This window comes from Nelumbo nucifera, chromosome 5, assembly GCF_055504915.1.
Source record: "Nelumbo nucifera cultivar China Antique chromosome 5, China Antique-T2T, whole genome shotgun sequence".
Classification (NCBI taxonomy): Eukaryota; Viridiplantae; Streptophyta; class Magnoliopsida; order Proteales; family Nelumbonaceae; genus Nelumbo; species Nelumbo nucifera.
In genome coordinates this window covers 45,832,900-45,860,294 of record NC_142653.1, presented here as the reverse complement: position 1 = coordinate 45,860,294, position 27,395 = coordinate 45,832,900, and the positions used below count along the sequence as shown (strand labels likewise).

At 38.3% G+C, this 27,395-nt stretch overlaps 1 protein-coding gene across 16 annotated transcripts in view; it reads left to right on the top strand.

The window, feature by feature from the left end:
• Positions 1-429: 429 nt before the first annotated feature.
• SDG37 (SET domain group 37) overlaps positions 430-27,395 on the top strand; it is a 38,533-nt gene continuing 11,567 nt past the window's right edge. For 14 of the 16 annotated variants that reach the window (XM_010274580.3, XM_088888529.1, XM_088888521.1 and 11 more), the window contains exons 1-12: positions 430-771; positions 2,009-2,154; positions 7,748-7,882; positions 8,484-8,538; positions 10,781-10,899; positions 11,291-11,379; positions 11,461-11,542; positions 11,654-11,758; positions 11,853-11,943; positions 12,055-12,174; positions 12,537-12,643; positions 12,998-13,067. In XM_010274580.3, the coding sequence (XP_010272882.1) occupies positions 672-771; positions 2,009-2,154; positions 7,748-7,882; positions 8,484-8,538; positions 10,781-10,899; positions 11,291-11,379; positions 11,461-11,542; positions 11,654-11,758; positions 11,853-11,943; positions 12,055-12,174; positions 12,537-12,643; positions 12,998-13,067 (1,219 nt within the window). In that variant the 5' untranslated portion in view covers positions 430-671. The remainder of the gene's footprint in view (positions 772-2,008; positions 2,155-7,747; positions 7,883-8,483; positions 8,539-10,780; positions 10,900-11,290; positions 11,380-11,460; positions 11,543-11,653; positions 11,759-11,852; positions 11,944-12,054; positions 12,175-12,536; positions 12,644-12,997; positions 13,068-27,395) is intronic. The other 2 variants (XM_088888530.1, XM_019199639.2) reach the window with 2 other exon arrangements.

Here is a 27,395-nt window from a genome sequence, read left to right as displayed (position 1 = left end):
CTGAACCCACCCCGTTGTTATTCTTATATAATTGTTAATTATTAGTGGAATTAATAAAAATATTAGTTTTATAATTATTTTATTTATTTAAAATTATTCAAAATTTCATTTAAAAATAATAAAAAGAATAAAAAATATTAAAATTACTACAAATTATTAATAAAACTAAATTTATTAAAAATATATATTCATATTTAATTAACAATAATTATTTTTTTATAAATCAACATTAAATGAAAAATAAAATTATTAAATCTTTCATATTTTCCCGTACATCGCACGGGTCCCTACTAGAAATCTACTGCATTTGGCGAAAGGGGACACCACCCCTATATATATATATATATATAATTCAATTTAATGTGGTTTACGATTTGGTTTGATTTTTAAAGGCCAAACCAGATCAAACACCAATTTCGATTCGGCTCGGTGCGGTTTAGCGGTCGAGGGTCTAGACTATGTAATGAACATCCCTGGTTTTGATTTGTTTTTTTGGAACCGGCGACAAGAAAAACAGTTCACGTAGTAGAACGCCCCTTAACTCCGCTTAACTTTGTTCAACCCTTGGATTCCCCTTAACCTCCATTTCGACGTTTCTACTTTGTCAAAGAAGAGTTCAACGTTGGTTTCGAGTTCAAAATTCCACCAAAAGTTGTTATTGTTGCCCTTTCATGGAAGATTTGCAGAGTGCTCTTGCAGCTCGTGGTCTCACTGTTTCTACACTTCCAGAAAAAGGTCGTTGTCTCGTAACTACCAGGGACTTCTCATCAGGTTAATCTCTCCGTCTGTCTCTGACTCTTATGTTTTCTTGTTTGTAGTTAGAGCTCGGAAATGATGACAGGGAGATGCTAATGGAACCACATTGATATTGCAAAGAACCATCCATTGAAGTGAATCTTGATTCCCAAGCTGTCACCTTTTCTCATGTTTATATGATTTAAGTGTAAACAAAGAATACCGAAATGGTTCAGAGGGCTTATGGGTTATCCTAATTTCTTCTCAATTGAGTGAATGAAGCCAAAATTCTACTGGGTTTGTGTGGTTTTAGGATTTAGCAAAGTTTTGAGATCAACCGTGTGAAGAAATGGTTAAATAAATTACCTTGTGATTAAATTAGCTACTTATTCGTTATTGACAGTTCACTGACATGGTTTTCCATGCAAGTATTCTGCTCTAAATCTCCATTCCTTTCTTGCTTGATAAAGAAGAAAGTGGATAAATTGTAAATCGTTATCATAAAAGATGGTGCTATATTATATACATGGTTCAGTAATTCTTACTTATGGTTACCATTGAAGCTATTGTGATGTTGAGATAATCCATTATTAACTAAATATATTTGATTTTTATTTTGAAAATGCTCTTAAATTAAATGTATCCTAGAGATGCTCCACCAATGTCCGAGATCCCCATCATTAGGTGCCATCTAACAATGATTTTATTCTTCTCCAAGACAAGAGCCAGACCTCTTTCAATAGCCCACATCGATAATAGAAAAGTTGTTTCACTCTCCAGCAAATGAATGGAAGCAATGACTAATTCTCTTGTGATTATTAGATCCATAAATCCAGAATCCGAACCCATGGATCTGGGTATATCTGGTTCCTCACATCTGACTTGGAACTATAATCACCTTTTTGATATTCTAGTTCTTCATGATTATTGGCTAGAAATTACATGTCTACTTTCATTTTGTTGGTTGAATACTTGCCTCCAGTGACAAAAATCATTCTTCAGGTAATAAAGATTCATAAATAAGCCATAATATACAAGGTCTTATTTTACTTCATGGAACTTAGTTTATATGATTGTCTATAAGCATTAAATTATTGTAATTTCTTTCAAAAATTTATAAACTTGGGAAGCTAATATTTTTGTCTTTCTTTTCAAAGATATGGCATGCATTATGCTTTACAAGAAATTATTGATGGGTTTTTTGATAACCATTTTCTTGACATGTGTATTGTACTTCCACTTTTCATGTTACTAAAATTCTTATATTCTGCAGGAGATGTGATTATAAGTCAAGAACCTTATGCCTCTGTACCAAATAACTCTCCTGTAAGTTCAAGATGTGATGGCTGTTTTGCATCAAGCAACCTCAAAAAATGTTCAGCTTGTCAAGTTGTCTGGTATTGTGGGAGCACATGCCAGGTATAGATTATTTCATAAAAGCTCTCAACTGTGAACAACTTTGGAAAGCCCAAAATGTTTCCATGTCTGTAGAATTTACAAACATTTGATACATTTCTAAAATAATTTAGTTTGCACAAGCTTGTACTAAGACTAGAAGAAAATGATATGCTTAAAAGATCATCATTGCCATCGTCGTCTAAGCCTTTCTGAACTATATGGAGTTGTCTACATGAATCCTATTTCACCATTCTGTTCTGTTGAGTGGCATATCCATTGTGAAATTATGGGCACTTAAAACATTTCACTGCCATATGCTTAAAAGATCATATAAGCAATAATCGTGGTGGTGGTAGGTTGGATGTCTTGGGTGATGAGCTGGGGGACAGTCTTCTAGGAAATTTTCTTTGGTATGATAAAAAAAAGAGAAACTCTTATGTAGTATGTTTTGGTTAGTAATCCCACAACCTAAAAGGCAGAAATCAAATTGAAAAATTCTACAACTACTTGGGGCATTCATAGGGTCTAATAATTCTACAGAAGTGTTATTAATTTGGTGAAGCGGTTATGAATTCTTTTTGCTTCCCTAGTCGATATGATGACTAGTCGATTTCTAGGAACCGACTAGTCAACCAGCCAAAAACATATATTCTAAATATTAGATGTTGATGCAATCTCATATAAGTTATTGTAAACTGCAGATACACAATAAAAGAATGATATAAAACATTACTTCACAATCTTTGTTTAGAAAATATAGAAAAGGAAGGTTGGATGGGCTAGGATTAGGGGTAGCAGCCCTTGTTTTTCACAGAAATAATGAAACCTTGACTATTTGGAGTGTCCCTTTCTTTGTAACAACTCCATACCAGCACATCACTAATTGGAAGAAAAACTTAAAAAGAACTCATCCACTGTTTTTTATTGTATGCCTCATTTCTACACTTGAGAAACATTTCAAGTTAAGTAGAGGAGTTATACAGGGAGATCCCATCTCTCCATATTTGTTCATCATAAGCATGCAACTATTGTCATCACTACTGGAAGAAGGAACAAATAAAGGGGAATTAAAAGCAATGGAAATAGGAAGGTACAAGGTAAGGGTGTCACATATCTTCTTTGCAAAGGACTGTATGTTGTTCTGTAGAGCTAGAGAAAAAAGAACAATTGAGAATTCTTAAGTGAATCTTATATGACTTTCAGGAGCTATCGGGCCAATAATAAATTTATCAAAATCTGGTATGTACTTTAGCTGGAATATCCACATTGGAGTAAGACAATTCCTAATGAAAGTTCATGGGCATGAAGCCTTTAGGCAAATATGACAAATATTTGGGTGCATGTATATATGCAAACCAAATGAATACAAACCGTTTCAAGAAATAGAGAACAACATTGAAGCAAAGTTTTTTTGCCAATATTGAAGCAAAGTTAGCAACATGGAAGGCAAAGCTCCTGATTGGCTGGTATGTGCTTGCTGTGTTTGTGCTCTCTTATGTTTCTCTTTCTTGGTTCTTTGTTGTAGGCGGTTTGACAAAGTAGTTGGTGGGCCAGGGGGTGTTATCTTAACACCTGCCTTTAGTTTGTATTCAGCTTTTCTTTTTAATAAAGTTTTCCTGTTATCTATAAAAAAATGCTCCTGTCACAGGTGTGGAGAACACTGAAGCAATTTCTGTATTTTTAATGCAGGTGACTAAATACCCTTAAGTTTCCTTAAAATATAGAAAAAAGTCAAAGAAATTTCTGGTGGCATGGTTTGGATCATGCCAACAGTAGGCACCTAATAGAATGGGAGAAACTTTGCCATCCAAAAAAAAGAGGAAGGTTTTGGCTTTAGAAAGGGAAGAGAACTGAATATGGCTCTCCTTAGCAAACAAGTCTGGAAGTTAATGCTGAACCTGATAGCTAGTGGGCTGCCTCTATGAAATCCATCTATTTTCCACATGGCAACTTTCTGGGTGATACAAAATCAAGAAAATCTAGCTCTAAGAGGTGTTCTATAGCCAAAAAGATGAAATCATTGATTTATTGCTACCTTACAACTCTATTTGGGGGAGAGGAAATAGATCACAAGTTCAAGCCCTAACACATCCATGGATGCCTTCAATTACAGGAGGAATCCCATCTCTCAAACAAGGAGAAAATACTACTTTTTTTGATAAGTAAAAGGAAAAAATTAAATTAAAAAGAGAGCAAGGAAAACAAGATACAGCCTCCAACAGTGCCAAGATGGTACCACACAAACAACTACAACTCAACCACACGACTTAACAGCCCAAAACGCAAAGAAAACAGCCACACAAACATCTTGATGAGAACAATTAAAAACACCAGAAGAGGCATCACTGCCTAAACACCAACAAGCAGATTTATTCCTCATCAACAATTGATTCTTCCTCCCTTCCTTCCTCATTCCAAATTTCTCCCCCATCCCCTCTAAATGTTTTTGAAAGACTCTCATCCTTCCTCCTCTTTTCCAACTCCTCAAGAGCCCTTCGAGCAAAAGCCTCTCCTCCCGAGAAGAACAAATCCAATGCTTTTCCAACTTCTACTTCCCTATCAACAAGCTTTTTTATATCCAAACTTTCTTTCTTCACCTCCTTTGACACCACCTCCCTTTCCACTTTCTTGCCTTCCTTTCTAACATCCTCTGCCCCTTAGCTATTAATTGGTTCCTCCCCCACAGGGATTGCTGAGAGATTTGGTTTACTTTCCACGACCTGGCTCTCCTTACCAGGGAACATGACTCTCTGAGCTTTGAATTAGGACTCCATCTCTTGTAAACCTTTTTAAGTTTATTGGTTGGACCTGCCCCAATTATACCATCTTTAAGACGTGAAAAAACCTTTGTGACATGCACAATGTGGGTCTTGTTCGAAATTCTTGTCTTCTTTGTAGCCAACCCTGGAGCAACTCTCTTAGGACTCTCGAACTCCTTTCCTCCAACCCAGATTGACACCCAGCTTGCCAACAAACACTTCAGAAATTGAAGATTCATCCCGTTTTTCAGGCGACTCAGACTTATCCAAAGCCAGGTTGTCGCTCCCAGGCTCCAGAGCACCATCACAGGTCACAGTATGCCCCCAGCACTCCCTTCTGCCTTATCTTCTTCTGCCTCCTCCCTATCTCTCTCCACCCCAACCTTGAGACCAGCCACCTCCCCCATCCATAACTTGAGAAACATCTCCTCCGCTTCAACACCTCCATCCCAACCCATCCGACCAGGTTGAGCAGCATCACAGGAGTCCCTTGAAATCATGGCAACCACCAAGGAAGAAACCCCTTTGTTCAGCCACCACAGAGGTACCACTGGACTAAGTAGCACCAATAGCAATCAGCAGCCCGGTATTTGAAGGCTGTGTAAAGTTTACTCAGCTGACTCTTTCATAAATTGACTCCATCTGCTCAGTCTGTAAGCAACAAAAAGAATCTGCACACCATCTCTTCAAATGTACTTATGCTTGCTCTATTCGATGTCAAGCCAAAATAAGATTAAATTCTGATGAAATAACAGATCAACCAATACACACAAGTGTAGAAGAATGGTGGTATAAAATCTCCAAACGTTCTTCTTCGTTAGGAATAATCCTATGGCTGTTATGGAAATTCATGATAATCCTGTGGCTGTTATGGGACAACAGGAATAAAGCTATTCATGAAAACCATCAAGCAAGAGGATTTTATTAAGCTGGTTGTTAAATTATCAGTCACTGGCAAAAAATGAAAGTTATCTCTGCACCTCAGCAAGAAGATATTTTTGCTGACCATTGGCATGATAAGCAATATGTTAGCATTTTCACTGGTGGATCCTTCATTGAGGAAACTTACAGGTTAGCATCAAGCTTCATAATATTTTCACATTATAATAATTTCATTGGCCCTGCAGCTTCACCATGTAAAGTATACACTGTACAGTAGCTATTAAGCAAAAGTCAAGGCAGTAACTGAAGGCTTAAAGGCAGCTGTAAATAAAGGTTATAAAAAATCTATGCTTTTTTCAGATGCTTAGCAACTAATATGGAAGCTAAATGGGTAGATGAAGAACCTATACTGGAGGGATCTATTTCTTTTTGATAAAATACAGGTTGTTGAAGATAAATTTGAAGAAATGAAGTTTATATATGTAAACAGAAACTTAAATAACATAACCAATGACCTAGCTTCAATTGAATGCTCTGTGAATCAAGTCATATCATGTGCACAGGGGGGCTTTTTGTACTCTTTTGTATATGGTTAATGCTATCTAATGGAGCTTAGTTCTTTCTGGGGAAAAAAATAAAACCAAACAATGTAGCATCACAAATGCTTAAAGAAACTGAAATGAAGTGCACCAAATAAAAGCATTTATGATACTGTTTAAATAATTGTAGATAAACACAAACAAATGAAGCCTCAAAATAACTTTATGGTTGAGTGGATCCACTAGTTGACCTAGTTGATGCTTAGTCATCTCAATCTATTGCATCATTAGTATGGACAAGCTAGTTAGTGAAGTGGTCAGTATGACAGAACAACAAGTTTCAATAGACCAGTTCTATGAGTGGAGAGGGGAGCAATTGATTTGGAATCTGAAATTGAGAAGGCCTCTTTTGGACCAAGAAGTGGAAGAGTGCATCATGCTTCTGGAAAAATTAGAAGGGACCAGTTTTACTAGATCTACAGAAGATGGTTTCTGGTGGAAAGAATGTAAGGAAGGCAGATTCACAGTTATGTCATTCTACAAAGCATTAGTAAGAGAAGAAATGGGTTCAGACCAGATAAAAGGAGTGCGGGGTAACCCAGTTCCCCCAAGGGTAGAAGCCTTTGCCTGGCTGGTGGCACATGACAGCATCCTTACCTCTGATCACCTGAGATCTATGGGATTGCATCTGGCCAGCTGGTTTTATTTATGCAATCAGGAGGAAGAAACAGTCATCCATCTGTTCTCATGCAGCATAGCAAGTTTCATATGGAAGTTCTTCTCCTTTCTATTTGGGATGGTTGTTTTCCAACCAATGAGTCCAGCAGAGATCTTCTCCTTGTAGCCAAAGCATCAGAGGCAGTAAGAAAGCTAGGATTGTTTGGAGCTGTGTTCCTTTTGCAGTTTGTTGGTCTATTTGGAAGGAGAGAAACAGAAGGGTTTCGAGAACAGGTAAAAAAGCATAGAATACATGGTAGCTGCAGTGAGCAATCTGATCTTAGACTGGGTCCTCAGACTCCCAGATTTTGATGAAGTATCCAAAGTCAATTTGCTGGAAAGTTTCTGGAATACCCTTGATTTACAGCCTTGTAATGAAGAATACTTTTCAATTTGAGGTAATGAAGTTTAGAATGTATTTGGTGTGTCAACCAAACAACCAATGATGTTGGGATGTAATTCCTTTTTCTCATTTTAATGATTAGTCAATGGCTTGATGGCACTGCTCTACAATAACTCAAAATCAAGATCTTCCAAGCTAATCAAAGTTAGATGACAGGAAACCATACCACAGACAGTTCCTTTAGGAGTTCACTGCATCACTTATGAAGTCTTAACACTTTTCTTTTAGCCTCTGGGTCTAAGTTTTTGGCATATTGGATTGAACTCCATCACTCTTTTATCAGAATATTTATAACATGTTTGAGTCCTTTTCAGAAATCAGAGTGGAAGTTGCATCGTCTTGAATGCCAAGTTCTCCTTGGACTTGATAATGACAAACGAAAGTCAATTACACCATCTATTCGTTTGATGGTGAAACTGTACTTAAGAAGAAAATTGCAAGGTGATCAGGTGAATGGTTTTCTATTACCTTATCTTTATACCTGATGTTTTTCTGCTGGACTTCTTGCATTTGCTCTTCATTAATATAACTTGGGCTTTTCTTTTTAATCCTTTTCTATGCCTGCCATAAAAATATTCCCTTTTTTGTAATACACTTAGGCAGTCATTAACTCATTATTTGCCTATGAAAATTGTCTTGATACATTTCTGTTTCTCATTTTTTTTTTTTAAATTTTCGAAAGGCTCCATATGGTGTCATTGAATATACTATTTTTCCTCAACATAAGCAGTCATTATGGTTGATTTTCCTAACCATTTCCCTTTAAATAATAATATATCAAATACCATTTTATTCAGTAGTATAGTGATTTCTTATTATAATTTTGTGTTGCAAAATTTCCTTTGAAGTAAATTGCATTTGCTTCATGTTTTTATTGTGGATAACTAAGAATTTAGTGCACATATTTTCAGAAAAAAAAGGATTATGAGGCTCTCCATGTGGAAGGCTGGGCTTAACTAGTTTTTTTTTTTTTTTTTTTTTTTTTATCAGCCTTAACTAGTTTTCACTTTATCTCATTAACCTGCATATTTTTATTTGTCTTATGATCAGGCCATTCCAGCTACTGCTACAGATAACTACAGTTTGGTGGAGGCATTGGTGTCTCGTATCCTTATTTTTTGTTTTCATCTTTTGTTTGATAACTTTTCTTCTCTATGGTCTCTTCTTGATATGTGATTTTGGATGGCCTTAGGGTTCATAGTGATGGTGTAGAAACTGAAAAATTTCTGGAATTCCCTTGACTTACAGCCTTGTAATGTAGAAGCCTTTTCAGTTTAATGTTTTGAGCATGTACTAGAAGTATGTACTTGATGTATTTGGTGTGTCATCTTGACAACCAAGGATTTTAGGATGTAACCTTTTCTTTTAGTCATTTTTTTTATTGATTCTTCAAAAAAAAAAGTTCCATCAATTAATAAAATTCATTGTTACAGAAAATAGTAGGCTGTCTAGTATAACTAAATATTCTGGTTACGCATTGTCGATATTTTCTTGAACCTTCATCAATGACCTTGGATTCCATAAGCTTCATTCTATACCATTCTTGTCAGTGTAGAAACCTAGTTGGCGCACTATAAATTTCATTTCTCATGGTGCCATGGTGCTAGCCTTTACCCTTTAAAAAGAAAATACTCACCAGCTCACATAAGCTTTAACTTTCTGAAACAGCATTAAATGAAAACTTCTCTTTGTCATTCCATGAATCTAGGTGTTTTGGTAATATTGACAACCAAAGTTCTTCTCTTTGTTGTTGAAACAGTCCAGGTCTGATAAGGTTGATTGTCTCACTGGTCATTAGTGAATTTGGAGCTATTGTGGGCACATGGTAACATTCATAAGCTTTTACACCAAATTGATGTATGGCGGTATTATTTTTCACAAAATATGAAAGTGATAGATAGCATAATGGGAAAAAGACAGATAATAAATTAATTATTAGAGGAGTTACACCTCTCTTCCCAAATCAGGTATAGAGTCAGATCTAACTGTATGGCCTTGAATGGAGTCTGTCCAAAGAAGGAAATTCTTGAGAGAAACTCCTAAGCAAAGCAGAAGACTTCATTCAATTCTAAAGAATTAATTTCTTTAAATGAAAAAGAGTGTTCTCACATTTATAAACCACATATATGATGCCCAAACACTTATATTAATACCACGTGTAGAGTGCTCTCCTAATGCACAGAGTGCCTGTGTAGGAGATATGTTACATTCTGGTTAGGGGTGGCAACGAGCCGAGCTTTTCACGAGCTGCTCGAGCTCGGCTCGGCTCGGTTTCAACCGAGCTCGAGCCCAATTCAGTGGCTCGATTATTAGACGAGCCGGCTCAAATATATATATTATATATATATATTTGATATTTAATATATATAATAAAATTATAGAAAATAATATATATAATAAAAATATTATAATTATTAATTATTATAATTTTTAATTTTTTAAATATAAAATAAAAATTTTCTATATATAACTTTTATTTTTATAAATTATTTTTTTTCTCAAAATTGAGCTCGAGCTGAGCCGAGCTTGAGCTTATGCATTTTTGACTCGAGCCGAGCTCGAGCTCAAGGTTCTGGCTCGAACCGAGCTCGAGCCTTGTAGAAGAGTCTCGAGCTGAGCTTGAGCCTGGTACTATTCAGCTTGGCTCGGCTAAAATCCACCCCTAATTCTGATACTTCATATGTTCTTCAGGGAGCCTTGTGAATATTGTATTCTTTATTCTCCGTGTTGGCATAAAATGAACATCTATTTACATAGTGAATTCCATTCTTTCCCGTAGAGTATTCTTAGGCTGTACATGCATGCATTTGACCTTTTCATCTTGCCGAGCCATACCTACTGGATGTGTAGTGGAATCTAAATCTCCTGTTCTTATCCATGTCCATGCATTGAAGATCAAAACTCCTATTCACTTTTTAATCCCTGAATAACTCCTATTTTAATTTAGAAAACTACCTTCCAGAAATATACCTTTTTTCAGGACATTACAAGATTGAAACTAATTCCTAAATTCTAAAACCAATGCATGCCAAAATAAATCCTAAAACAACTCTAATTTTAATATTCAAATAAATTAGAAAGTATGCATTGCAGCTTTTGGTTAAGTGACAAGTAATCCACTGACAATTTTAAACATTAGCTCCTTTGTATCTCATATAAGGGGCCAACTATCTAGGGATGATAAGTGTGAGAGCACAAGTTTGAGTCTGAGAGCGATCACTTTGTACAAATAAATGCCAAAGGTTAGATCCATATGCCAAAGGGTGGATCTTATATAAGTTTTAATATTTTCCTTTTTTGCATATCATACATGGACTGTTTGGCTTGACATTTATTCTTTCACCAAGACATGTCCGATATTGATGAGAAGCAGCTGGTTCTATATGCACAGATGGCTAACCTTGTCAACCTGATACTTCAGTGGCCTGATATCAACATAAAAGAAATTGCAGAAAATTTTTCTAAGGTGCTATAGAAAATTAAGATTACTATTATTTGTTGTTGCACTTTTCTTTTTACAGCCTGTTTGGAAGTTATGTGAAATATAGTTGTTTTACTTTACATGGCATTTCAAATGGAAATGTTTTTTTTTTTCAAGTTTGTTTTCAGGAAAACCTGAAATAGCTCTGTTCCAATATTTTATTAACTACACACTGATCCTCTTTAGATGGTGAATTCTACTCTAAAATGTAAAGGAAAACTGCAATCAGATCATTTCATTTTCTGTGGTGCCTAAATGGGCTGTCAGTGTTTTCAATAGCAGCAAATTTGTAGACTAGATATTCATGTAGGACACATTGTTACTCAAAATTCTTGTTATATTGTGCTTTTGTTTGATCCTTTTCTATCTTGTACAGCTTGCATGCAATGCCCATACAATCTGTGATAGTGAGCTGAAACCTTTAGGGACAGGACTATATCCTGTAGTTTCCATTATTAATCATAGGTAATAAACCTTCGAGCCAGTGACATATTCAGTATTCTATCCTTATATTGTTAGCTATGCTAAAAAGTTATTATGATGTAGCTGCTTGCCCAATTCAGTGTTGGTATTTGAGGAAAAGATGGCAGTGGTTCGTGCTGTCGAGCCTATTCCTAAAGGTACAGAGGTATGTTATTCTTTCTGTCTGTTGTCTCAGTATGATTATTCACTTTTCTTTTCCTTCTAACTTAAGATTTAGAGTTGTTACCTAATTTAGTTCTCTGATTTTACATTTAAGGTGTTGATAAGTTACATAGAGACTGCTGGAAGCACTGCAACTCGGCAAAAAGCTCTCAAAGAACAATACCTTTTTACATGCACATGTTCCCGCTGCATAAAAGTTGTCAGATTACTATTCTTATGGTCATTTTTTTGGTATATAGTACATCTTTTAGATTCTGATGGTTGAATTTAACTTAGCTGCTTCCATATCAAAGGGCCTGAAAGAAGACATTCAAGAAAATGCAATCTTGGAAGGCTATAGATGTAAGAATGATATGTGCAAGGGTTTCTTGCTTCGTGATTCTGGTATGTAATTAACAATGGCAATATGGCTCCTTTTTTCAGATTTCATTTCTCTTTATGTGAATGCCTATTTCTAGTTATTCATTCTTCCTTGTGTATGGGGATGTTATGCAGATAACAAAGCATTTATATGTCAACAATGTGGACATGTTAGGGATAAGGAAGAAATAAGAAAGATTGCAAGTGAAGTTAAATCACTGTCTGACAAGGCATCTATTTCTCTATCTTCTGGAAGTATCCTTCACTAAAAATGAACTTGGAATAGTATGAATTGGTTTTGTTTATAAAACCCATGGTATCATATTCTATATGATGATGATTTTTTCTTGGAACTCATTGCCATTCTCTAACTTTTGGGCATTTTTTGTTTTTCCTTATATTTTTTTGTCATTTTTGTATGGGGGGAACTTTGTACCTTTTGTGGTATTATTATCCTTTTGTCAGCCTCCTTCTAATACTTCATCAATTTTTATATTTTAATGAAATTACTGTTGCATATAAAAAGGAAAGAAAAAAATTTCTAGGTCATACAAAACCCAAACTTGTTTTGAAATTTCAAGAGGAGACCAATATATTTGATCCTTGACAGAAATCAGATTATCTGGAAGCTAGTTCTATGTACAAGACTATAGAGCAACTTCAAATGAAACTCTCTCATTCACTTTCAGTCAATTTGATGCGAACTCGAGAAACTCTTCTCAAGGTGCAAGTCATGAGTTATTAGTTTCTGTAATGTTTGCTTCTTTTTCTCTTTTCTTTTTGTAATATTAGAAATTTGAAGTAGAAAACTTTTTATTTAAATGGCTTGTCATTAAGATGACTGAGTCTGAATTTTACAAACATGTGGTTAGTTTATGAGAAAATTAATTTGAAACATGTCGGAACCTAAATTTTGTGCATGCCATATTTGTCCTTGTGTGCTTACTGGAGAAACCTGCTTCATTGAACCATATCTCTATTTAACTAATAAAGCTTCATTAATGCTTGCATTCTTGTGTATTTCATATGTTATGGACAACCTCTAATTTTTGGTGATTGATGTCATTTATACTTTCAGATTTTGATGGAACTGAAGGACTGGAGAGGAGCATTACACTATTGCAGACTAACCATTACAGTTTATCAAAGTATGTCAGGCTAGGACTTGATCTATATATTCATGGAGAAAAAGACAATTAAATTTTGAGAAGTTTAAACATTGCCTCTGGGGTCCAATTGTTTGTTCTATTGTTCTACTAGCATCACTTTTATAGTTTACACATCACTTGGTAGACATTTTCACTTAACTAGATCATTTCTCCTTCATAGGGCCATATGCTGGTATGCTAGATTCTCATTGTTTTCTTTTCTGAGAGGCTGCCTCTTTTTGTTGGAACATTTTTTATGACATAACCTTAAGCTCATAGGACATTGTCAATTTCTTACTTATTTGTTGCTTCGAGTAGCATCTATTTATACTAATGTAAGGCCATGTGCTAAGTGCTATGCATGTGTACGAGTAAAGGGTATAGATGAATTAACATCGTACTATCAAATTTAACTTATTTTGGTGTGCACCAAAACCAAGGCAAGTATCTGCTTTATATAGTATATATTTTTTGAAGATAAATAAAATAAAAGCCTTATTAATGAAAAAGGAAAGAGAGGATACAACAGGGTGATAAGAAATATTTCTTTCTTCCCATACAGTCCAAAGTACAGCAGCCATAGTGCATCTCCATAATATTCTTCCTCTCTTCCTTGGCATCTGAAAGTTGCATTTGCAAACAAAGTCTCCAAGCTTGTAGGTAGAGTCCACTTACACCCAAAAAGAGAGAAGCACCAATTTCAAATAGAGGTAACAGAGGAACAAGAGATAAAAAAGGTGTTCAACAGTTTCACCAATTGCCTTATAGAGTATGCACCAGTTTGGGGACAAACGCATTTTTCCTTCTTTTTTTTTTTGTAAAAAGTCCATGGTATTGATTTTCCATGATAAACCTCCCAACAATAAACCTCTACTTTTCAAGGAACCGATTTACACCAAACCTTAAGCACAAGGAAGGAGGACCTGCTAGAACCAAGAGAAACCAAGGTCTGGAAAAAGAAAGCACAGGAGAAAGATCCTCTAGGGTCAGGGGGTCCAAACTCTCATCAGAATCGAGAGGGTCAACAACAACAAACTCTAGGATTTGATGAAAATCAGCGACTAGGGAACACTCAAAATCTCTTAGACCTCTTCTAAAGCCCAGATCCCATGCTTTCCCCTTCAGATAAGGAAACAAAGGAGGAAATAGGGTCATTTATTAACATAGAGATGACATAAAAGGAAGGGAAAGTATCTTTTAAAGTTCCATCTCCCACCGAAAGGTCCTCTCAAAACAGAATTTTAGTCCCTGAGTAAAGATCATACCTGATTAGATTACAAAAAAGAAGGTAGGACTGCATGAATAACTTTCCAGGGGGAGGCCAAGGCTGCTTTGTTGGATAAGGCAGCATCCTAGCTGGTTTGCATCAACCCATGTATGCTTATATCAATTTATGCCATAGATTCTCACTCTCCAGCGGTAACCTCCACAACCATTTCCCTAACAAGGCTTAACTCTTATATGTCACATTACCTATCCCTAGACCACCTTGTTTCTTGCTCGTACAAACTATTTTCCAATTCACTAGGTGGTCCTTTTCCCCTTCTCCAAGATCACAAAGAAAATCCCTCATTAGCTTCTCCAACAGGTCAACTATTTTCTTAGGTCCCCTAAACACTAAAAGGTAGTACACTGGAAGATTTCCCAAGGTAGATTTGATCAGAGTTATCCTCCCACCTCAAGAAATATAGTTTCGCTTCCAAGTTGCTAACATTTTTTCAAAGCTTTCTACCAACATTGTGCAAACACTACAGTTCTGTGGATTACTCCCTAGAGGCAAACCTTCCATCCCTTCCATAAAAAAGTCATTTTGCATCTCCGAACTGCTTGCAACTTTTTAAGGGACACGATAATGGATGGGGAAACTTTTTTTTTGATAAATGATTAATTCATTAAAATTATCAAAAGAGTGATATTAGTACAAACAACCCTTGGAGAGGTGCAAGTTGTGACCTTTCCCATAACAAAGGTAAAAACAAACTAAATAAGAAAAGCGATTACAACTGAGCCCAGTACAACATTTCCCTATTAGTCCCTTGTTTGGCTATCCAATCAGCCAAAGTATTTGATGATCTCCTTACCCCCTGTACTCTTATATTCATTCTTCTTGTATACCACTTGAATTTCTTAATTTCATCTCTATAGCACCAAGTGACAGTCCAGATCTAGGCGTAGAGGCGAGGCGGTTTCTAGGCTAGGTGCCTCGCCCAGGCTTAGGTGCATGGGCATTAGAAAGGCGCTCGCCTTTGCACCTAGCTGTGCGCCTTAGGCCAGACGACAGGTGGCCCAGGTGAGTGCATTAATGATGCTTTTAAACGTTTTCAAAAAAAATCTATTTTGTTTGTTTAACGGACCATAATTATGATATATTATATTATATACTATTTTTTTTTGAAAGGTAAAGTAAGAAATTTATTAATTCAGAAAGAACTCATTACAACAGGAGAGCTAACCACATGTGGCTACTCAGATCACAGGACATGTTACAGATCCCAAATGGATACAGATCTAAATAATTCAGGAAATGAGGGGCTACAGACACCCAAGAAATCAGCTTGCTGACCGCCTGCTGCACAATCTCCTCAGTGCTCTTAGCTTTGTTGCTGAAGGCTCTTCTGTTCCTCTCTGACCAAATTACCCACATCACTACCGCAGGAATAATTCTCCAAATTAAATTTCCTTTCTTCAAACCTTGAGAATTCCAGCAAAGCAGCAGGTCTTTTACTGAACTTGGCATGACCCAACAAAGACCAGCCGCTCCTATAAAGTGGTACCAGATGTTCGAAGAGATTGGACAATGTAAACACAGATGGTCTGTGGACTCAGGCAATAAACCACACAAACCACACATCAGAGAAGGGAGCTGAATACCCCTTCTGTCCAGGTTGAGTCTTGAGAGACATTTGTTCAGCACCATAGTCCATACAAGGAAGATAGACTTCGAGGGAGCACAAGACTTCCACACTTGCTGGTAGGGGAACTTAGTAACCCCTGTGCTGCTAAGCTTAACAGTAAGGGATTTGAATGAGAAACAGCCATCCTTACTCTAGGACCAGCTCCATTCATCTTCACCAGAAATGTCTATCGACTGCTCCTGTAAAGTCTGCAGTAGTTGCATCACTCCTAGGGATGGAAATTTTACCCACAAAACCAGATCCCCTATCCGATCCGCTCCAAACAGGGCGGATTTCCCCCGATCACAAATGCATACGGATCGTGTTTGGGGAATTTTCTTTTGCCCCGGACTGGGGATGGGGTCTCCTTATAAATCCCCGAACCCGCCCCGACCCTGGTTATAAATTACAAATATACCCATATATATAATGTATTATGGTATTACCTATTACGTATTAGGTTTAGGAGTTAGCCGCCTGTTTGCTACCCTATTGACAACTGTTTTGTGACTTTCGTCTTCCTTCAACTTTCGCAGTTCGCACATACAGAGACACCGAGTCTTCCTTCAACCTTTGCACAACCGCCGACCGCCGGGCGCTGCCGCCTCTGTAACACAGAGGAACCACCAACCGCCGACCGTTGTAGCTCAGAGGAACCCCCGAGTTCTTCATCTCTCCGTTTGTAACATATCTAACAGCCCAGTTCTTCATCTCTCCATTTTCTCTCCGTTCGTCTGCCGACCATTGGCCGCTGCCGCCGCCGCCGCCGTAGCAGCAGACTTCCAGTCTTTCCTTCGTTCTTCGATCTTCACTCTTTAATGGATATGGGAGGTGATGGTTGGACGCTTCTGTCACCACACAATGGTTGGATACAGGAGGTGATGGTTGGATGCTTTTGTCACAACAGCAACCCCTGTTCAAACTCGCATCTCCAAGCCTTCTCTCAGTGTCCTCTTGGTCTTTGTGGGGCGGGTACATATCGGGGATTCCCCATCCCCGATGGGGCCGGGGATGGGGGTTGAATCTTTACCCCGATACTGGGGACGGGGCAGGGACAGGTGTGGGGATTTTAGCCACGGGGCAGGGATGGGGAGGGGGTGCCCCGCCCCAAACCCGCCCCATTGCCATCCCATCTATTTCCCAATCAAATAAATCTCTTCTGAACTGAGGATCCCAGGTCACTGTGTTGTTAGAAATCAACATAAGACTCCGCCACTAATATTTCTTGGTTAACTGCACATTGGAAAAGAAGGGGAAACGCCTCAGCTAAAGGTCTGTCCAAACACCAGGGATCTTTCCAAATTTTCAGCTTGCCCCCATTTACCACCTTAAACCTCACACCTTCATACATCACAGGAAGAAATTTAAGAATGCCTTTCCAAACCGAACAACCCCATGATGGGTATGGATCCTGAGACTTCCAATTTCCCCAATCCACCCCAAATTTTGAGGCAATTAGGGACCTCCACCAAGAGGATCTTTCTGCAGCAAACCTCCAACACCATTTACTCAATAAAGCCGAATTTACCACCTTTAATCTTCTTAGGCCTAAATAACCCTCTGCCTTAGGAAGACAAACTTGGTCCCAATTCACAAGATGCATTTTCTTCTCTTCTTCCCACCCTCTCCAGAGAAAATCTCTTTGCAACCTCTCAAGTTTATTTTCAATTTTAGATGGCATTGGAAACAGGGACATGAAGTAGGTAGGAGGTTGGCAAGGGTACTTTAGATAAGGGTCACTCTCCCTCCTATAGACAAATATTTTGCCTTCCAGGAGGCCAATTTTTTCCAAACTCTCTCAATGACTGGATCCCATAAAGCAGAAGAATAACATTTGGCACATAGTGGAAGACCAAGGTACTTACCCGGAAGATAGTCCACCTGGCAAGCCATCAGTCTTGCAAAAGAATCCAGGTTTGGAACGGGGCCCACTGGGATGATCTTACTTGTATGAAGATTAACTTTAAGACCTGAGACTACTTGAACCAGCAAAGTATACCGAGTAATACATCCACTTGATCAGAAGAGGCATCAAGAAAACAGAGAGTATCATCAGCAAACTGCAATAAATTGACTTTTTCCGCTTTCGGTGCAATTGCAAAACCATCCCACAAACCATTGGCTGCTGCCTTAAGGGAAAATTGAGACAGGAGCTCTGATAAACAAATAAAGAGCAGAGGGGAGAGGGGGTCCCCCTGTCTATTCTAAGACCCCTCGAACTTTCAAAATACCACACAGACTGGCCATTGATCAACATAAAGAATTTGGGAGAAGAAACAAATACTTTTATCCAATTTCTCCATTTCTGACCAAAGTTCATTTTCTCAAGCACTTGAGATCCAGACACCTCCAGTTTACATGGTCATATGTTTTTTCTATATCCAGCTTTACAATCAGGCCTGGAGATCCCTCCCTTAATCTTGAGTCAATAAGCTCATTTGCAATCAAGACAGAATCAAGCATTTGTTTCCCCGGAACAAAGGCAAACTGATTTTTAGAGATTATACTTAGCACCTGTTTCATTCTAACTGCTAGCACCCTTCCAAGTATTTTGTAGAAGCTATTTAAAAGGCTGATGGGCCTAAAATCCCTAATATTTATGGCCCCTTCCACTTTAGGAATCAAGGAGATAAAAGGTAGTGTTAAGACTTCTATGCAAGGATGCATTTCTGTGGAAGTCCTGGAACACCTTTAACAAATCAGACTTTATGAAATCCCAATATTTGATATAAATTAAGTTAGACAAACCATCTGGCCCAGGAGATTTGTCCCCATCCAAACTCCAGATTGCTGATTTGATTTCTTCTTCTGAAAAAGGTCTCTCAAGGAACTGATTCTGATCTGAACTTAATTGCTTGAAGGCTAGCTCTGAAGGAAAAGGTCTCTTGTCCCAGTTTTCTTTATAGAGATTCTTATAGAAAGAGGTAGCTACTGATTTGATTTCAACAACTGATTCCCCTACTTTATCCTCCCATTCCAGTTTACTGATTGAAGAAACTCTCACTTGGGCATTTGCCATTTTGTGAAAGAAATGAGAGTTTCTATCACCTAGCCTTAACCAGGTTACCTTGGCTGTTTGTTTCCATTTAATTTCTTCTTTCACAGTCACCTTGTCAAATTTTGTTTTGGCCTGAATTCTCCTCCTTCTCAACTCTTCCGATATTGGACCTCCCTCTTCTGCCTTATCAATGTTTGAAATTGTTTTCAAATAAGTATTTTTCTCAGCTTCGAAATCAGAACCTTTCTCTGTCTTCTATTTTTTGACCCTTTCTTTAACTGCTCCCAATTTCTTTGCAAGGATAAAAGAACTAGTACCCTCCACCTGGAATTCACTCCACACTAACTTCAGCAGAGATAAAAAACCATCTTCTTCAAACCAAGAATTCTCAAATTTAAAAGGAGTCTTTACCTTTTTCCTATTCCCACAAACTAGCTGAATTGGAGTATGATCTGAAACAGGCATAGGGAGGACCAACTGTTTAAAATCCGGACAGATCTCCCAATTTGAGGAAACAAGAAATCTGTCCAGCGTTACCAGTGTAGGAATCTCTTGATTATTTGTCCAGGTAAACTGAGCTCCTATTAAAAGAAGATCCAACAGCTCAAAATTATTAATGAATTCAGCAAACAAGCTCATCTCCCTTGTTCTTCTATTTCCTGAATTTCTTTCCTCTGAAGATAAGGTAGCATTGAAGTCACCTCCTATCACCCACGGACATGCTAAAGAACCTCTCATCTCAGCCAATTCCTCCCAGAAAAGATTCTGTGAGTCAGCAACTTAAGGTCCATAGACATTAATTACCGGAAATTGATTTCCATCCACTAATTCCAGAATCACTGAAATTGAAAAATGCCCAACTTTAAAGGATACAAGTTTACAGACCAGAGGATTCCAGAGAGTCAATAAGCCCCCCGCACTACCAATAGCTGCTTTTGCCCTCCATTTAACTTGGCCCTCACCCCAAACACTCCTCACTACTCCTGCCTCAAAAACTTCCAAATTAGTTTCTTGCAGTAACACAATTTGTGACTTCGATTTTTTAATAGCATTACTCACCAACAATCTTCTTTTTCTCGATTCTAGATCCCTTACATTCCAAGAAAGAATTTTTAATTCCATAATAACAAGTGAAAATGCAGAAATCCACTCCTCCAAGCAACTACTTGTGACTCCTTGAAGTTCCCCCACTATTCCTTGCCTTATCATTTAGCCCCTAAGTCAATCTCAGCAATTCTCTGTTTTTTTTGAATGATCTTCCACACTTTTCCTAGCTGCCAGTTTTCCTCTTTCGGACAGAATCTTTCTTTCCACTTCTTCTAGATATTTTACTGTTTCTGATTCCAAGCTTTCCAAAGAGATCCCCAAAAATTTACCCAACCCCAAAAGTTTCGATGTAACCCAGGAGGAAGAAGATGACAGAGCTTCATCTGACATACCTATCTTGTTTGACAGCTGAGAAATTGGATTCCCTCCCACCTTTGACCTTCCATTGGAATCAAGTGGCTCCCCTTCAATCTCATCCGAACACAAGGGAATGTTCCTCTTTCCACTGTCTTCTGAGTTCATCATAACCGCAATCGGTGTCACTTCCAAAACATCTTCATCTAGCCTAGACAGAGCAAGGTCTTGACTCTTTGTCTGAATCATCGGAGACTCTTGGAGAGTTGGCGGCAGTCCCCAATGAAGATTGGGAAGAGAACCAACATCATCCCTCAAGCTTCTCTCCTCCATCTCAGTCTGGTCGTCAGTTGGGTTTTCCGACAAAGACTGGAGGTCCAAATCAAGTACTGGAACTTGGTTGACCCAATTTGAATCAAATGGAGTAGGTAAAGAATTAAGGGAATTGGAGCTGATCTCCCGTGGTGTGCTCCTTAATTCAACCGAGTCAATGGGTTTTTTCTCCACTCTCGTTCGGGTCAGATGGGTATTCGGGTTTTCCTCCTAGGTTTTATTTTCTCCTACCTGCGTCCCTACCTCCGCAGTAGCTTGGTCTTTCTCCCATAAAATTTTCCTTAAATCCCCACTCTCCACCTGTCGGCCTGAAGATTCCCACTATAATTCTGTCAGACAGACTTTAACCAACTCTTTCAGCTTTTTGCTAACCCTCCTTTGCCCCCATAATTCAAAAATTGAAAAATTTCTTCGGACCCCTTGTTCCCTCTTCAACATCCTGGCCGTCCAAATGCAAAGGGATCGGATGACCCTCATCTCTTCTGTTGCTTGCATGATCCTCTTCACAGCCGATCTCCTGACTTGGAATAGCTCCCGCTGAAACCCTTGGGGTTTGCCGGAGATAGTAGGATTGATCCTCACTACCAACTTGACCGGTGCGGTTCTCTCCTTTGTACAAAACCAACGTTCTTGAGATGTCCGACCCAGGATCTCCCCTGTGGTATGTTCCTCCCTTTCCAAGATTATCTTGTCTCCATCTTCGAGCTGAAGGCAAGATCTTGGGCCAGATTCTTACTGTGTAGAGAGCTTCACCAGACGCTATTTCAACCTTCTTTGGGATGGAGCTCCCACTTTGCACTTGCATACGGATCCATTCACAGGTAGCCAACTCTGCTGGTGCATCATCAGTTGCTATAAAATCCCCACACAAGTCCCTAGTGGATTGGATCACATTTGGACACCACAAAAGTAACGGTAATCCGTAGACCCTTATCCAGACTGATTCGACATCCTCCTCCATCTCCGATTTTGGATAAAAGCAATTGGTACTTGGGACGTCAAGATCATTGGTAGTACATGATTTGACACCCTTCCTATGAGCAATTGGGACATCAAGATCATTGGTAGAATCATCAATAGCAATAGGTTCAATACTATCAAGAGGGGCAAGGGTACTTGGATTTTCCTCAAAGGAGTCAGATGATGTTGGATGTATAGTCTCTAGTTGCTCCACATCCTTTGAATTCAGCTGTCCCTTATGGCGCCTCAAGAAAACATAAAATGGAGAGGAGTCGGGAATAAAAGGGAGAGAAACCTATGGAACTTGCCTCTCCTCCACACAATTCTCCCCTTGAGGAGAGGCCTGGAAGAACTCTTTAGACTCAAAAAAGGATACATCCATCGATACAAAGTACTTATGTGTGACAGGGTTAAAGATTTAACAACCCTTCTGGAAGATGGATAACCCAAAAAAACACATGGAATAGACTTGGGGGTCCAACTTACCCTGGTTCGGAGACAAGTCATGAACAAAGCACTTACAACCAAACAGACGTAAAGGAATAGAAAATAAAGGAGATTGAGGAAAAAGAAGCTAATGTGGAGCCTTGTATTGCAAGAGACGTGATGGCATACGATTTAAAACATAAGCAACAACCATCACAACATCAATCCAAAATCTTTTTGGAACATTCATGTGTAGCATCATACTATGGTAAACTTCAAGAAGATGTCGGTTCTTCCTTTTGGCAACAACATTTTGTTGTGGTGTTTTGGCACACGAGCTTCGATGAAGAGACCCGTGAGATGAGAACAATTCAGCTAAGTCATGATGAAAGTATTCCTTTGCATTGTCCGATTGGAAAATTTGAACTTTAACATGGAATTGAGTAAAAACCATGCGGTGGAAGTCTTTCACAATTTTGGGAACCTCTTCTCTAGAATGCATAGGATATATCCAAGTGTATCTAGAGTAATCATTGATGAAGCTGATAAAATACTTGTACGCACCCTTAGTCAGTATGTTCAAAGGGCCCCAGGCATCAGGAATAACAACATGAAAAAGGCAAAACAGATCTTGTGTTATTTGATGAAAAAGATGTTCTACAATGCTTGCTTAATTGGCATGTTTGACATTGCAATCCAATGACAAACATAGATTTAAAAATTTTAGGAAACATAACTTTCAAAGATGACCAAGGCGATTATGCCACAACCAAACTTGACTCTTAGTAGATTGACGGACTCATAAGACTCATAGGAGATGATGTCATAGGACTAGCTTTATTCTCCAAAATGTAGAGGCCATCAACCAAATCTCCTTTACTAATCGTCCTCCTCGAGGCTAAATCCTGAAAAGCACGAGAACGGAGAAAAAATGTTACACAACAATTTAAGGATTGAGTAATACTACTTATGGACAACAAATTAATAGGGAGTTTGGGAACATGAAGGGCATGGGGTAAAACAAGATCATTAGGAAGGGATACAAATCCTTGACCAGCAATAGTGGAGAGGGACCCATCAACAAGTCTCACTTTGTCCCTCCTATAGGGAAGAGTGTAGGTCTGAAATAAATTTGACTTACCAGTCATATGGTTTGATGCCCTTGAGTCATTGATCCAAGGGGACTCTGGGACAAAGGTACACACATGAAATGTAGAAGCACCTTTACCTGATGTAGAAGCAAATGAAGTGGAAGGGGTAGGAGCTGACCTATCCATCTGTCCAAGAGTCTTACCATATAGTTCCAAATAATCTTTGAAGGAGTTAATGATGTCTTCCTTAGGGTTAGAACCATCAGGATGCTCTTGAGAAGTACCAGTAGTGAGATTATTTAATTGAGAATCTTGTGCAACCAGATTTGTAGAGGTAAATTTCTTCTAAGGGAGCTTCTATGATGCGTCTTGATTCTTGGCTGCTCATTTGGGCTTCCCCACTAACTCCTAATAGGCCTCTTGAGTATGTCTAGGCTTTTGATAGTGAGTGTACCACAACTTGTCCTTTTCATCATTTTTCCTTGATTCACTCTTTTTTATTCTAGTGTTACTCCCTCTTGCAGCTAAGGCAACTGGTTTCTCCCCCTCAGAAACATTCATTAGATTTTTTCTACTCTCTTCAGATTGGAGTAAGGCATATACCTCATGAAAAGGAAGTTCTCTACTTCCCAAGATCTGCAACCGAAGTGGCTCATAAATGGGATTCAGCCCCAACAAGAAAGCAAACACTCGTTGTTGGGAGACAAGTTTTTTGTATGCTTTTGCATCCTCGTCATTCTTCTACTCAATAGTCTGTTGATGGTCCAGCTCCTTCCATATAGAGGTAAGGGCTGAGTAGTATGCATATAGGCTACGATTTCCTTGCTTACCCTCTGTTCAGAGTAGGTTGCCTTGGCTTGTTCCCAGATCTCACAAGCTGTATCAGCCCATATGAAGTTTTTCTTTACATGAGGCAACATGGAACCTAAAAGCCATGACATGACCATGCTGTTTTCTTGGTCCCATCTATCTTGTTCAGCTGTACCGGATTTTGGTTCTTTAATCTTTCCATTTATGTAACCAGCTTTCCCCCTAGTTGTGATATATAGTTTAATGCCTTTGGACCATTCTAGATAATTTAGGCCATCAAAGGGGGTAATAGACATAGAAAAATTTATGCTGTCATCCCCCCATTAAGGTTTCTTTGAGGGGAAGTAATACCAGAGGTTGCTGAATCCTCAGTAGTCATTTTACCCAATGTTTTTCTGCTGATTTTCCAAGAAAAGGCTGAGAAAGAAGTTATGTACTTCTACTGCACTGTTATTGGTACAAATAGTAGGCTAACCAACCACCCAAACAGATAGCAACGCAATAAACAAGGTGCACAGCAGTACCTCCACCACCTGTAGTTTAAAAAAGGGGTCCAAAAAACCCTAGCCGAGAACACTTCAGCTTATATAAAAAAGAGGAGACAACCAGCTCCTACAACCCCAAACCGTGACATTCACAACAATCAAACACTTAAATGTGAATGTAACAATACATACATGGAGTACAATAGTGATTTCACGACCTATAGTCTGTAAAGAACAGGTGCAAACCCTAAAAACCTGCTCATTGCATTCGGCTGGCACCGCAATCACCACAAAAACTCTTCTTGGTACAACTACCAAGAGAGAAAAAGAAAAAAACAAGGAGACTGAAAAGCTAGGTCAGTCCAAAGGAAAATTTCTTCCTTTTCCAATCGAAAAATAGAGTTTCAGATGGAGAACACGATATGAGAAGATTAGGCCCAGATCAGTGCTCTGATACTATGTAGTCCAACAAGAAGAAAAGAGGAAGAAGGGAAGAGAGAAAAGAAGAAGAGAGAAAAGAAGAAGAGAAAAGTAGTTCTATTCAAAAGTATGTTGCTAGCGGCACCTAAGTTGGGATTTACACTTAGGGCAACAACTTATAACTAATAAAGGAGAAAATGCCAGAAATACTCCTATGCTAGTACATAACAAGTTACAACACTAAGCAAAGCTAAAATTTTCAACTTGACATTACCACTTCCCAAGCCCCCTTCTGCCTTTAATTTCACCACTTCCCATCTTACCAGATGATATTTCTTTCTTTCCCCTGGATCCCAAGAAAATCTCTCATGTTTTTTTCAATTTTCCTAAATACCTATTCGGGTATCCTAAACATTGACATGTAGTGCACTGGATAAAGAGAGGAAGATTGTGTGATAAAGGGAAGAAGAAAATGAAAGCTGTATTACTGTTCCTTTTCCACCTAGCTAATCCATTCTCAACTAGTTACAAAGATTGCGTGATAAAGAGAGGAAGAAAAAAAAAGAAAAGAAGAGGAGAAGAAGAAGAGCTTGTTGAGAGAAGGAGGTGTGTTACTGTTTACACTTGAAAGTTTGTATTTGAACATAATAAGGAAAATACAAAAATGCCCATAATTACAGTATGTTCAAAAAAAGACACACTTTCAAGGAAAACTATATTACGAGAGATTCTAAGACGATGAACCGAAGGATCATAGCAAAGGAAACCTTTATGTTCATAATTGTACCCCATAAAGGCACACAAAGTTGCTTGTGTAGTTAACTTTGTGTGTTCATGAGGTGGAAGGTGGACAAAACAAGCACAACCAAAAACCCTGAGTATGGATAGGTCTGGGGGTTTGTGAAAGAGAGATTGAAAAGGAGAAGAGTTATTCAGAACAGATGACGGAAAACGATTTATGAGATACACAGCAGTGCTGGCCGCCTCCAACCAAAACCAAGAGGGTACATGGGAATCCTATAGAAGTGTTCTGACTTATACTCAAGATATGCCCATTCTTCCTTTCTGCTATCCCGTTTTGTTGTGGGGTGCCTGGATAGGATTTTTGGGGTTGAATTCCATGTTGTTTTAAATAATTTTGGAAATCTCCATCAATATACTCTCCCCCTAAATCCAATCGTAGCAGACATATTCGAGCATCAAATTGGGTAGTAACATAGGTGTGAAAGTGTTTAAATACAATGTACACTTCAGATTTCTTTCGAAGAAAATAAGCCCAAGTGAAACAAGTGCAATCATCAATAAAGGTTACAAAGTACTTATATCCTAGTTGTGAGACAACTGGAGATGACTAGACATCACTATGTATTAAATAAAAAGGAACTGTTGCATGCTTAGAGTGAGAAGGAAAAGGTAAAATACGATTCTTACATAAACCACAAGTGATGCAATCTTTATTCACATTCTTAAAGGAAACAGTAGAAACAGGTAAACTACTAAAAGCAGATAACCGATCAAGTTTCTTAGAAAATGGATGGCCAAGGCGTTTATGCCATAAATGCCAATCATTATTACAATTAAAAGATTCAAAGCCAGAAGTAGTAGAAAGAAAACATGAAGTAGAAGCAGGTACTATCTTATTCTTCTCAAATTCCAAAGCAAATAGTCTTCCCAGTCTATCACCTCCCTAGTTTGCCGGTCCTGTATCAAACAACCATTAGAAGTGAATGAAACATTGTTACCTTCCTCTACAAGTTGGCCAACAAAAATCAAATTGGTGGTAAACTTAGATACAAATAAAGTTTTGGATAGATGAAACGGAGATGACTTAGAAGTAGATAAATACAAATCCTCACAACCAACAATGTCTAGTTTTTCATCGCTTGCAGTGATATAATGTTTATTGGGAAGATGGGGTTTGGGATATTGACCGAGAGTGGCCCCTGTCATATGGTTAGAGGCTCGTGAGTCAATATACCAGAGGTGGTTCGGTGAAGGGCAATAGGTTGGTGACTTACCAGATAGGGCAATAGCAGAGAAGGCTGAAAAGATGACCGAGGACATTAGTTGTCGAGTCCGTTCTTCAGACATGATGCCGGAGGTGTCATTTTGGCCAGCTACAGAAGTAATAGAGGAGGAGGCATCTGAACCATTTACAACAGTCTGATAGGCCTTGTAGTTTCCTTTCTTCTGATTTGATCCACTACCTTTCTGAGGCCAGGTAGGACTTTCAGTAATAATATGGCTGACCTACTTGCAATATGTGCGTGTGTTCTTACAATGGGAGACAACGTGCCCATACTCCTTACATTCATAACACTGTACCTTAGAGAAGTCCTTCCCCGTTGGTTTAGTTGCCAGGAAGACAACATCAATGTTGGAATCATTCCTTCCATCCAGTGTAGTCTGTATAGTCAATTTGGTGTCCGCTTTCAAAATCTCTCCAAGGATAGTATCTAAGTTAGGAATTGTTCATCGACTCAGGATATTAGATCTGACAACTTCAAACT